The sequence below is a fragment of the Amphiura filiformis genome, chromosome 16 (genome assembly GCF_039555335.1).
Source record: "Amphiura filiformis chromosome 16, Afil_fr2py, whole genome shotgun sequence".
In the NCBI taxonomy this organism is placed as follows: domain Eukaryota; kingdom Metazoa; phylum Echinodermata; class Ophiuroidea; order Amphilepidida; family Amphiuridae; genus Amphiura; species Amphiura filiformis.
The window spans coordinates 57,721,121-57,733,258 of NC_092643.1; the positions used below are offsets into that span (position 1 = coordinate 57,721,121).

Here is a 12,138-nt window from a genome sequence, read left to right on the forward strand (position 1 = left end):
CAGTTTCTAAAATTTTGAAGAGACGTCGAGAGATCGGAACTACTACACCTAGACCAAGGTCAGGTCGGCCCCGAAAGACAACCGCCAGGGAAAACCGATCTCTCCGAGACTTTGCCGCCATGGCCGCACGAAGCCTGCACTCGGCTACGAACAGAATGTGAGACTTCGGGAACAATTTCGTGATCCAAGATGACAATGCCACGGCGCACAGAGCCCGACGCGTGAGGGAATTCCTTGAAAATGAGTATGAAGAATACCTAGACTGGCCGAATTTGAGCCCGGATATGTATCCTATAGAGAAGTTATGGGCAGAAGTATCCAGCAGGCTAGGTAACATGGACAACAACCAATCACCCTGCAGGAACTTAGACACGTCCTTATTGATTAATGGCGATATATTCCACAAGGAATCTTGGCAAACCTGGTCGAGAGGATGCCAAGTCGCGTGCGTGAGCTTGAGCTGGCAATGGTGGACACACCAAATATTCAGTGAAGTTTTCTCAAGCAAAAGACTTATCTGAACATGTCAGAGTGAGAGTTTTAAGTTTTTGTTTCACCAATAAAGTTTGCTAGTGTCTTTAATCTCATTTTGTGATACAAAGAGACCGGCAAAATGTATTGCAATAATTGTTTGATCCTTCGATTGTAATGCGCTTCCTCAGGTAAGTAATTGACAAACTGTGAGATGTAAACATCAAAGGACATTTGCACCTTTCAATTAAATTCAACTGAGCACTACTCCAGAACAAAAAACCTCTTCCTAATATGAATAAAAACTGCATTTGATACAAAAATAAAAAAATTCAAAACTTTTGTCCATGACTGTATAAGAATTTTACGAAACTCCCTCATTTTCAAACCTTTCCACGAATTCAAATATCAATCGATGCTCTGTATTCGGTCATTGCGAATCATCAGCGCATGAGGCATCTATAATTGTCATTGGCAGACTTGTAGTCGAGTCACTGAAAGTCGAGTCCGAGTCGAGTCGAGTCATCGAGCCCTCGAGTCTCGAGTCGAGTCGAGTCATGAAGCCTTCGAGTCCGAGTCGAGTCGAGTCATTTGAAGTTGTCAGTCGAGTCGAGTCGAGTCGAGTCGAGTCAGGCCATTCTGTCGAGTCGAGTCGAGTCGAGTCGGATATATTTTGTCGAGTCATTTCGAGTCAGTTCACGTTTTATATGCTCATGATACCAGCTGTCAACTTGATAGCCCAATTTGCATGAATTTGTACTTTTTTTAAATCAAAATCCCAGTGAGAGTACATAATATTAATTTATGAATCTATGTGCTCCATCCAGTGCATTGTGGAAATCAGTAATCAGTCAGACTTGCCAGTATTGCCATTAGGACCCGCCATGAGTATGGGTACGGGTGCGTGTCCAGGACCACGAGTACTTGTACGGGTACGGGTCCCAGGCCATGGGTACGGATTTCAGGTCATGGGTAAGGGTACGGGTACGGATCCCTAGCCATGAGTATTCAACATGGGTCCATTCAAAATAGGGTGCGAGTACGGGTACGGAGCCATGGGTACAGGTACGAGTATGGGTACGGAAATTGGGACTCGAGTACGGGTACTGGTCCAGTAGTGGTATGGAAATTGGGACTTCAAGTACTTGTATGGGTCCTATTATGGGTATGGGTATAAACAAATTAATTAATCAAGTATAAAAAGATATCAAATATTGGTGGTCATAGTGAATCTAGCCTAAAGGTGGCATATTTTGGGATGTAAGTGAAAAAACTATGTCTATGTACAGTATGGACAGCCAGACTGTGCAATACTAATTTCAACATATATTTAGAGAATAAACGATAGGAATTTTTATTTTGCCTATCCTCTACCGTGTGATAGACGACAGGCAGGTCCAATATTTTGAGTAGTGGATGCCGGCGCAGCCGGTATCCACTACGATAAAAATATTGGACCTGCCTGTCGTCTATCATAAATAGAGGATAGGCAAATGAAAATTCCTATCGTTTATTCTCATTCTTAGTCAGTTAAATATTATTTTAATAACTGTAAACAAATTTTTAAAGCAAAAACTAAGCTACCGTCATAAAAACTCCCTCATTATAAAATGAACGAAACTTGTTTACAACTTCACGTATTCTGTTGCGCGTATTGCTAGCGCGTTCGCGTATTCCGCACTAGTCTACGCATCCAGCGCGATACATACGCGCACCTCTACACGCGAGTTACGCATTATCAAGACGCATGATGACGTGGGGTCGTCTACGGCCTGATAGACGGCACCCGAAATCATGCGATTGTCCAATCAGAAATGTGTCTACGAACTAGACCACTCCCACTGACTAAGAATTAGTAATGATGTAGCTTTCGAGTCTTATTATGCACATCTGGATAATTATATCCATGTTTTATTAATATTTTAAAATTCATATACATCCCAAATGTCTGTATATGGTAAGAACCTCTCTATTCATTTGACTCAGATGCACAAGCCCAAGCCTGCATGGGCACAAGAAGTACATGTGGCTGGTGGAAATGCACACACCAGTCAGTCACATTGCAATGTAGTTCTTCATGTGTGCAGCATGCAGAGGAGTGCATTTTGATGGGGAATAATCAAAATGATTAATAAAAGCTATAATAATGATATTTTAACATGATAACTTGAAATTCACCACAAAAAAGAAAGTATCTCAAAATGTTCCCAGTTTGCTGGGTTTTTTTTCTGTATTGATCAGTCATTGTGTGAATGAGACATGTAGCATACATGTAAGGGTGTGTGCACAGGCTGTTACAATGACATGTGTGTAGCATTCATGTACATTTTGTGTAGCCACGGCTGGATTTACCTTTTCCAGGGCCCAGGACCAGGCTAAAATAAAATTAAGGGCACTTGCTATCTGGATCCATGCGTTACTCCCCACCCAACCCCATCCATGATGTAACCTATTTGTTTTGATTATGATCAGAGGACTCACAGTGGGATTTCCTGCATTTGTGTAGCCATATACTGTATGGTACCCATGGGTACGGGTACGTGTCCCGGACCATGAATACGGGTACGGGTCCCATGCCATGAGTATGGGTCCGTGTCCCAGTCCATGAGTCCGAAGACAAAATAGGGCATGAGTACGAGTACGGGTCCAAAGCCATAGGAACAAGTACGGGTACGGGTATGGAAATTGGGACTCGAGTACCATGAGTACGGGTACGAGCACTATAAGTCTGGTACTAGTAATCAGCAATGATGGACAATGGACTTTTCCACCATGCCAAGTTTGAAGCATGTAAAAAAATGGTGGATCCTTTAGCCAGATCGACAGGCAATCATACATGTACATTGTACACACATACATATAATTTATATTTTAAGTTATTATAAAGATGCTGAGAGATAGTAAGCCCACTTTGTAAAATATAAGAATCACAATACACTGAGATGTGTGGAAGAAAACATGCAGGTATTATTAGAAATATTAAGGTATAATTTATATTTTCGAGTCATTTTTAAAAAGTCGATTCAGCCACAGTGACTCGAGTCACAAGCCTCGAGTCATCGAGTCGAGTCATTAAATTTCGAGTCGAGTCGAGTCATCGATTCAACAACCCTCGAGTCGAGTCGAGTCGTCGAGTCACCTTGCCTCGAGTCGAGTCATCGAGTCACCAAAACTCGAGTCGAGTCGAGTCATTTCGAGTCGAGTCACTACAAGTCTGGTCATTGGTACACTCATAAAACTTGTTCGTTGGCATTACTCAGTAAGTTGATGTAAGTCGTTGCGTCAACTTTCCGAGTAATGCCAACGCGTACAATTTAGAGTAACGCTGACTCGATATCATTATGTTGGTCCCACTCATTTGCACTTACTTTATTGAGTTGTTACAACTCAGAAAAATGAAACTAGCCTAGGTTAGCATAATTTTCTAGAGGTGTAGTATACAAAATTTTGCACTGATTACAAAAATAAATATTTGAATACTGCTAATTGTGCAGAAAATTATCCAATTACGTGAATTAAGTAACAAAGTACCAAATTGGAATAACTCAAAACAATAAGTACCAGTAACTTATGAATGAGTTACATCAACTTACATGTTGAGTTACAATAACTCAACTAATTGGTTCTTTGAACATTGTTTATTTTTCTAAGTTCCCTGAACTCGAATTCAGAAGTTGGCATTACTTAAAAAGTTGACGCAACGACTTACATCGACTTTTTAAGTAATGCCAACAAAGTTGATTAGTTGACGGAACTTTTTGAGCTTTTTCAGCATTTTTTAAGTTCGGATAACTAAAATGAATTTTGTTTTGGCAACTTTTACACTATTTTTGAGTTGTCCAAACTTACTCCTTTTGAATTACGCCAACATGGCGAACAGGTCATTTCTATGAGTGTAGATATTTGACTCCGTGGAACAGATTGAAAATGAGGTAGTTTCGTAAAATTCTTGTAGTTCAAAACGGAGTGGCCACTTGTCAAAATTCAAAAAGTATGTGATAGCTGATATACAGTAAGCCAAAGAATTAAGGTACCAGTTCTGTTCCTGTATATCCTAAATAAAGACAAATATGTCCAAATTAAAACAAGCAGTCAATACCTGTACTCTTTAGCTCTGATTTAAGACTTTATTTGTTAAAATTAGTTGAGAATTAAAGAAACGGTGATCTAAAACCTAATGAAGAAACGAAATCAAAAGTTGCAATTTTGTGTTCTCTAATCAATGAAAGCACGACGCTGGTTTTAACCGTGCTATAATCAATGGAAGCACAGGGCTAGTTCTCTTGTTCACGAACGCTTTGTGTACAAATCAATAGGGCATTTAATGCAGCAAACTGCAACTTTTAAATTGGTATCTTCCTTGGGTTTTGGAATCGTCGTGTCTGTATTTCTTGGAGAATTTCAACGAATGAGGTCTTAAATTCGAGCTAAAAGATGCAGCTATCGGCTGCTGGTTCCAATTATGACATGCTTGTCTTTATTTAGAATATACAGGAGGTGAACATAAGTGGTACCTTAATTTTTTGGCTTACTGTATTCCTCAACAACATCGGTTAATTAGAAATGTTTCGTTTATGCGTTTATGTAACCAAACAAATTCAGTTTCCAACGATATAGGGTCCTTTCAAGGACACCCTGTAGACATGGTAGAGATCAGTTATAGTCCTACTATTGCAGCCCATATTAGACATAAATAGCACAAAAAGTGATCATTGGAAGCAACTCGGATATGAAAAAAATCTAAGTTAATAATTGCATAAATTGCACAAATTGCTGACGGCTAGAAGGGACTTGGGGGATGAATGTCATAATTGCTTATATAGCCGCGACGTTAAAGCCCTTTCCACCATGTACCAATTGCACAAATAGCACAAATACCGCTTACTGGAGGCAACTCAGATATGAAAAAGATTCTAAGTTAATAATTGCATACATTCCACAAATTGCTGACGGCTAGAAGGGACTTGGGGATAAATGTCATAATTGCTTATATAGCCGCTATGTTAAAACCCTTAACCCTTGTCAATTGCATATACTTCTAGCTATTTATGTTATTTGTGCAATTTAAAAGCATGTTTTGTGTGGCAAAGTGTAAAATTTCCCTATACCTTAAGTATGGGAAATCTACCAAAACAACCAATCCTGCGCCTTTCTCGAGGGATATGCGCCTCAGGCATATGCAAGGAGTCCAGTTCTTACTTTGTTTAATATTATTACTAAAAGGTATAAACCCTCATAATACTAGTACATATAATATAAACCAGCCAACGATTTTGTGCTAATAAAATCGTATCATATATGTAAAAAAAACTTTCAAAAAAGCTGCCATGTCGGTGTTGTTGTTTTTTCAGAATAATACATTTATATAATTAAATTGTTTTCACACATATTCAACCCTACCTTAACAAGAAGAACGTATCAACAGCATATTCGGCTTGTAATACGACGGTAAAATCTAGCCGTCGTATCATGGCATAGACTTCGATTGTATCATCTTAAGAATAAAACAGAGTGAAAATTATACCGCATTATTGTTTGGTCGTCCAAATAATAGACATGATTTCAGATCTCACACCACCAAATCAGAGTCCCATAGAGATATGTGCTAAATTTGCCTTAAGAAAACGTCATTTTTTCTTCACCGGAGCGACTCAGTTTTAAGCGACATCTATGATGATTGAAATCAGCCCTTGCCTGATCCCCCTGGCTGGGAAAAATATAGGTTAGTATTTTTTTACGACTGGCCCTCGAAGTCTACGATGTCCGGGAATTGCCTATTTTACAGGCAAAACCATGCCAGTGTTTCTGTAAAGAAAAGGCTGCTTACAATCATTAAAAGTTATTCGATCTCTCCCATCTGTGGTACACTTGCAGGAATTAATATTAGGCCTACTAATCATGACCAATCCAAATTTGGCTAAAATTATGCAAATTTCTGCTCATTTTAATGCTTAAATTGGGTTTTTCTGAGAAGTGAAATTAAGGGCGCACAACCATATAATTCTATTTGGTGGTGTGAAATCAGATGGGTCGGTCATCAAGAAAAAAATTATATTTTGGTCAACTTGAAAAGTGATCACCATACCAATAATCCCACTCAATTCTTAACTTTGCAAAGCAAAATCAATTCAGTGCAATATAACGTAGTGTAAGCAGCAGTGTTACATACATGTAGGCCTAATAAGTTTGAATAGCCGCAGCCAAAAATGTAAAAATAAATGAATAAATATAATGTTCCTGTTTATCGTAAATTTGTCGTATATGAATAGGAAAAATGCTAGACAGAAAATTCACGTGTAAATACAAATTCCATTTATATGTAAATTTCCTTTTCAAATTTTATTTGACTATAATCGGAGCCAGATATGAACAATACTATTATGCGTCTGATGTCACTCGTCAATCAAACCCAGAAACGATTTGTTTACGATCTGGTGTGATGATTGAACCGTCTTAAAAATTAGGGTTTTGTAAAAAAAAAAAAAATCTTTCTTTCATGAAGGCGCCATCAGCGTTCGGGTCCAACGGCCATTGGCCGGGGCGGTAACTTTCCAGATTGGCAGTCTATTTGCCGGCGCGGCTGGCCGATAACTTTTTAAAGCTCAAAGTAGTTCAAACACATGATTCATGAATGCAATGTTATTTTTATTAAATCACTTATGAAGACGGTATAAAATTAATTTAATTTTAAAAAAATTCCCGATCTTTTCAACGGTTCAACCGCCGCTTCGAACAGCCTAAACTGTATATAATATTATATTTTGTACATGCGTATTTATCATACTGTTTAATTAGGAGCGGCAAACAGGTCACGTGTGCTACACAACCGCGTTTGAGTAAAAATAGCGGGCATCAGAACATAACTCATTAACAACAATAAATTAAGCAAGTTTGCAAAGTATATGATTTGCAGAATGAACTTTTGCAAAACATCAAGGTGTTATTTTTCAATAATATATTGATCTAGATAATGGAAATCGATTTTTAGGTTGCTTCGACCAACAATACCTCGTCTACCCTTAATACGGATCCCGCTCTCTTGTGGCGTATTCTACGCTACAAGATAGAGAACGGAATAGGAAATACTAACTTTCAAAGGGCCAAATCGAAGTACTAGGTTACTTACCATACATACGTTCATTGAGTGGATAGAGTAGCAGAGTGCGCCAGTATTACCCATGATATACTAAGAACACGTATACCATTTAGACATCCTACACTTTTGTCACCCTGCTTAGTATTTAGTAATTTTTCTAGAGACCGATTCACGGCAAAGCATAGAAGGAACCTGGTTAAGAAACCTGCAAAAAATCAAAAATCATCGTGTTTTAAGGCCTAATTTTTCAGGTTTTTGGGAAATAATCTATATCTTCCATGTGAAAGGTCAAACTTTTTCATCCCAGCTACATCTGGAACACTTAACATGCTTAAAGTACATATCATTGGATTTATACAATTTACTGCGAGGATTGTTAGATTTCGAAAACTCAATTTTTTTATCATTTGCCATAAAATGTGTATCATATCGCGAATTAAAACAAATCGAAATTATTAGATACCAGAAGGACATTCCTCGTTTTATAAATGCAAATCGATATGTCTGATGTGCTCTCAGGTCCCACAAAAATACGTGAAAACGTCGCTATCCGAGCACTTAACACCAGTAAAAAATTAAAACCACCTGGAATCATTTTTCAATCTTTATGTAAAAAACGCCTCATCTACCTTGTTTCTTAGGTGTTTGATTATGTCGCTGAACCTCCACATGTACGCTATCGTTGGGAGTGCCTCCTGTAATTAGCGGTGTCCGTTCGGATTTCGAATCTACGGGACTACTGTCAATTGTTTGATAGCCGTTTATGTTCTGCGGAGATTCGAACCATCGTATGTAGACATCGACGGCCGCACCAAGGAGCATCAAGAAACCGAGGATCGAGCTCAGAGTTCTATTGGCGAGATGAAACATGAATATCTTGGATTATCATCATAGATATCAGTACAGCACAGAGTGTGTGCTACACTGGGCATGTAAAGTACTTGGAGCAACAGGGGCAATGATCGAAAATGCTCTGTCACCAGCCAACTTGTGGGATCTCAGAATGGAAAGGCAAGTGGCATCAGTGGAGCGCTATGAGTACCCAGAATGACGGGTGTGAAGGATGGATCGAGGACAGGTATGCAGGTGTATATGAAGCAAGACCCTTATAAACATGGACGAGAGTGCGGAACTGGACACGTTAATTAGCTTGCTAAGGCTGATATCAGGTGAAAGCTCGTATTTTTCTCATTAACATATTGAAATTAGGCGTTCCAAATCATCAACAAACTGTCAAATTTAGTCTCGCCTATAGTATACTACGTTTAAGACAAATTCAACTGTTTTTGATGATATCTTTGGAAATACACCGATTTGGAAATCCTAATTTATATGTTAATGAGAAAAATAGGATCTCTCATTTGATATCAAGAATATCATTACATGATCATGATTATAGGCCTATATACATTATCACGCTGTATAAATGTCAGTAATTCCATAAGGAATTAGTTACATTTACAAGGAACATTGATGTGTTCTTTTTGCATGATTGTGTGAAAGGGACGACATTTTATGTTATACGTAAGTTTTAAAGAATTCGATTTTCCAAATATATCAGGTCACCTTCCTCTTCCTTTAATTATAATACTTACACAACACAGATAAATCCAGCATCGTAAGACTTTGCAGGAATCTGATTGCAATGAACCACGCCTGGTGTTTTGTCTGATCTGCCTGTCGACTTTCGTATCAAATGAAAGAACGGGACCTGCACTTGTTCTGAAAAAAATTTCAATCAAATTCGAATCAAGTCCATTATTTTTGTCACAAAACGTTGATAGTTACGACAGGTTTTTTTTTTGTAAAGAACAAATTTCATCCACAACTGAACGAAAATATGACTTAGCCCCGGTCAACGGGACGCACCATTGTTCCGAAGGCGGCGATTTTTTTTTCGGTGGCGATTTGTTTTTTTACACTGCATATTCCCAGGTACCGTATTTTTTTTTCATGCAATCGTTCGTCGCTCGGCGATGGAATCTAAATTCAGCTTTACATGTATTATTATTAAAATGAACTCCTCACAACAGAATCCATTTAAATTTGACAAGTATGACTATTCGTAGGTGGATATAAAAGATCTTTTCAAAATGACACGGCAATCTTTTCAAATAATATTTGAATCAAAATGAATCGCATAATATGGAGAACAAAAAGTGATCCCGCCAGGAAATCGAACCCGAGACTAAGTTTATCAGACCTGTGCCTTAACCACTCAGCTACGGGAGCTTCATGACTGGGCTGGCTGAAATTCGAACCCATAAGTAAGCGGCCATTTAACACATGCTTAAACTTATCGGCGAACCTGGTGGAAATTATGTGCATTTAATATATCGATCAAACCCATAAGTAATCGGCCATTTAACACATGCTTAAACTTATCGGCGAACCTGGTGGAAATTATGTGCATTTAATATATCGATCATGTCACACATTTCTCTTGCAATTATTGATCAAAATCATTATAATACCAAATCTAAACACCATGGAATTCACCATCACGTCCAAGCTCACATTGGGCGCCCCATTCCTTTTTTAAAGGAATTTTTATCTATGTAATATATTTCCTCTACAGCGAAGATCTATCTATTATGGGCTACTTGCGGGAAGAAGATAAGTTAGCGCTTAGTGGTTCGAATTTTAGCCAGCTTAATCATGAAGCTTCCATAGCCGATTGGTTAAAGCACCGGTCTTGTGAGTAAGGTCGTGGGCTCGATTCCCGGGCGGATCACTTTTTTTCTCATCATAATGACAAGAAACTCATGAAATCTAATAAGATTGCCTTGTCATTTAAAAAAAAAGATTCTTCTCAAAAATGACAACAACAAAATCAAATTTGAATAGTTCGTCTTGTCGGAGGGGGATGTAACAGAATGAATTGGTTAATTTTGTCAAATAATGCGATATTGTCAAAAAACGGAAACTATAAGATTGGCGGTTCAAGGTGATGAGCAGTATAGACGAATCCAACGAGCCAAGTCATGGTCAGGATTTGGTAACACCAAACTGGTGTTGTGACTGCCCAATTGGGTGGATTATAGCCGCTTAAAAATCGATGTTAGATTCTTTTGTGTTGTAAACTGTCAGCATTCTTTTGTCTACGTGTAACACGGGTGATAGAATGCAATTTAAAATACTGGCTTCCGAGACCGCATCATTTCAAATTTCAGGTGAGATTGAGCCGAAGGGGGCCCAGCTATGGCTGCCATTGAGGTGTAGGAATGCGTGAAATTGGATTCGTATACTAGTATCTCATCTCAAAGAATAATTACGGGATGAAAATTAAATGAATATGGATTCTATAGGGTGCACAACTTATAAATTCCCCCTAAATACTTATTAAAATAAATCGAGAAATATTTGACAAAATGCAAACCTGTAAAAATGTCTGGGTAGCCGTATTTGTTTTACACATATGGACGAAATTATAGCGTCACACGTCATTGCGTTCAGTCACAATGATTCATTATGTAAAAACAGAGACGTTTTGTCAGCTGTCATACAATACAGTAGGCCAGGTTATGCATGTGTTTGTTAAAAATCTGACTACTATGGACCATAGATTTTAAATTATGGACTCAGGTGCAACTTTTAAAACGGCTTCTTTTCTTACACAATTAACCAATGTGACTGAACGCAATGACGTGTGACGCAATAAATTGGTCCATATGTGTAAAACAAATAGGGCTATACAGATCTTTTTTGACCTTTTGACATTTCGTAAAATATTTTTTGACTTATACTAAAAAGTATTAGGGGGAACTTAAAAGTTGTGGACCGTATATTTAAAAATGAATACTACGAAATTAGAGTGTATGGTCTCCGGGCAGAGCTTCATGAAACAATCCTTACACCTTTTTCCTAGCTGGCTTGATTATTTTACATATCTTTAGATAATTATCAGCACATCACTTACTTATTAAAATTTCGATATCATCTTCGCTGCAAGATTTTGGCATACATATTCCCCAAGAAATTGACACCGTTAGCTGCAAAATATGAACAGAAAAAAACCGAACAATTTTACCTGCCGCATAAATTCTTGAATTGGTTTATTCCAGTTGAAATCCATACCCCCTATGGAAGACATGCCCTTAATCTTCCACAGAGGGAGTGTGAATTTCAAGTGGGGCTACCTGAATATGGGTCGTGTGACACCATTTGAAATCTGCACCCTAACCAACCCCCTGTTGTGTCTTTCGTAAGCAGTAGTGTAGCCAGAGGGGTGGGAAAGGGGAGCGGGTGGGGAAAAATGAGAGGGAAAAGTGCCCCTGACAAAACTAGAGCGATAACCGCACCATAGCTGAACCATGTGGCTTCGAAAGTATATTGTGGTAGGCCTATACCACTGTCACCCAGTCACCCAGAGTCTGTAATGGCCCTTAATGACCTTAAATGAATTTTAAAATATTTTCAACATGTTTAGAATGTCATAAGGATCATTGCGTTTAAATTTCAGCTCAATCGGAGCATTTTGGAAAACTTGACCTTTGACCCCTTTATGACCCCTTAATGACCTTAAATGAATTTTAAAATATTTTTTAAATGTTTCGAATGTCATAGGGAGG

The 12,138-nt window shown here is 38.3% G+C and overlaps 1 protein-coding gene across 2 annotated transcripts in view; it reads right to left on the reverse strand.

Moving 5' to 3' along the window:
- Nucleotides 1-12,138, reverse strand: part of LOC140136256 (nose resistant to fluoxetine protein 6-like) — a 52,029-nt gene that overhangs the window by 19,676 nt on the left and 20,215 nt on the right. The window contains exons 3-7 of one of the 2 annotated variants that reach the window (XM_072157980.1): nucleotides 11,487-11,559; nucleotides 9,163-9,289; nucleotides 8,197-8,417; nucleotides 7,598-7,772; nucleotides 5,877-5,965 (exon numbers count right to left, since the gene is read on the reverse strand). In XM_072157980.1, coding sequence (XP_072014081.1) covers nucleotides 7,609-7,772; nucleotides 8,197-8,417; nucleotides 9,163-9,289; nucleotides 11,487-11,559 — 585 coding nt within the window. In that variant the 3' untranslated portion in view covers nucleotides 5,877-5,965; nucleotides 7,598-7,608. Of the gene's footprint in view, nucleotides 1-5,871; nucleotides 5,966-7,597; nucleotides 7,773-8,196; nucleotides 8,418-9,162; nucleotides 9,290-11,486; nucleotides 11,560-12,138 lie in introns of those variants that run through there. The other variant, XM_072157979.1, reaches the window with a different exon arrangement.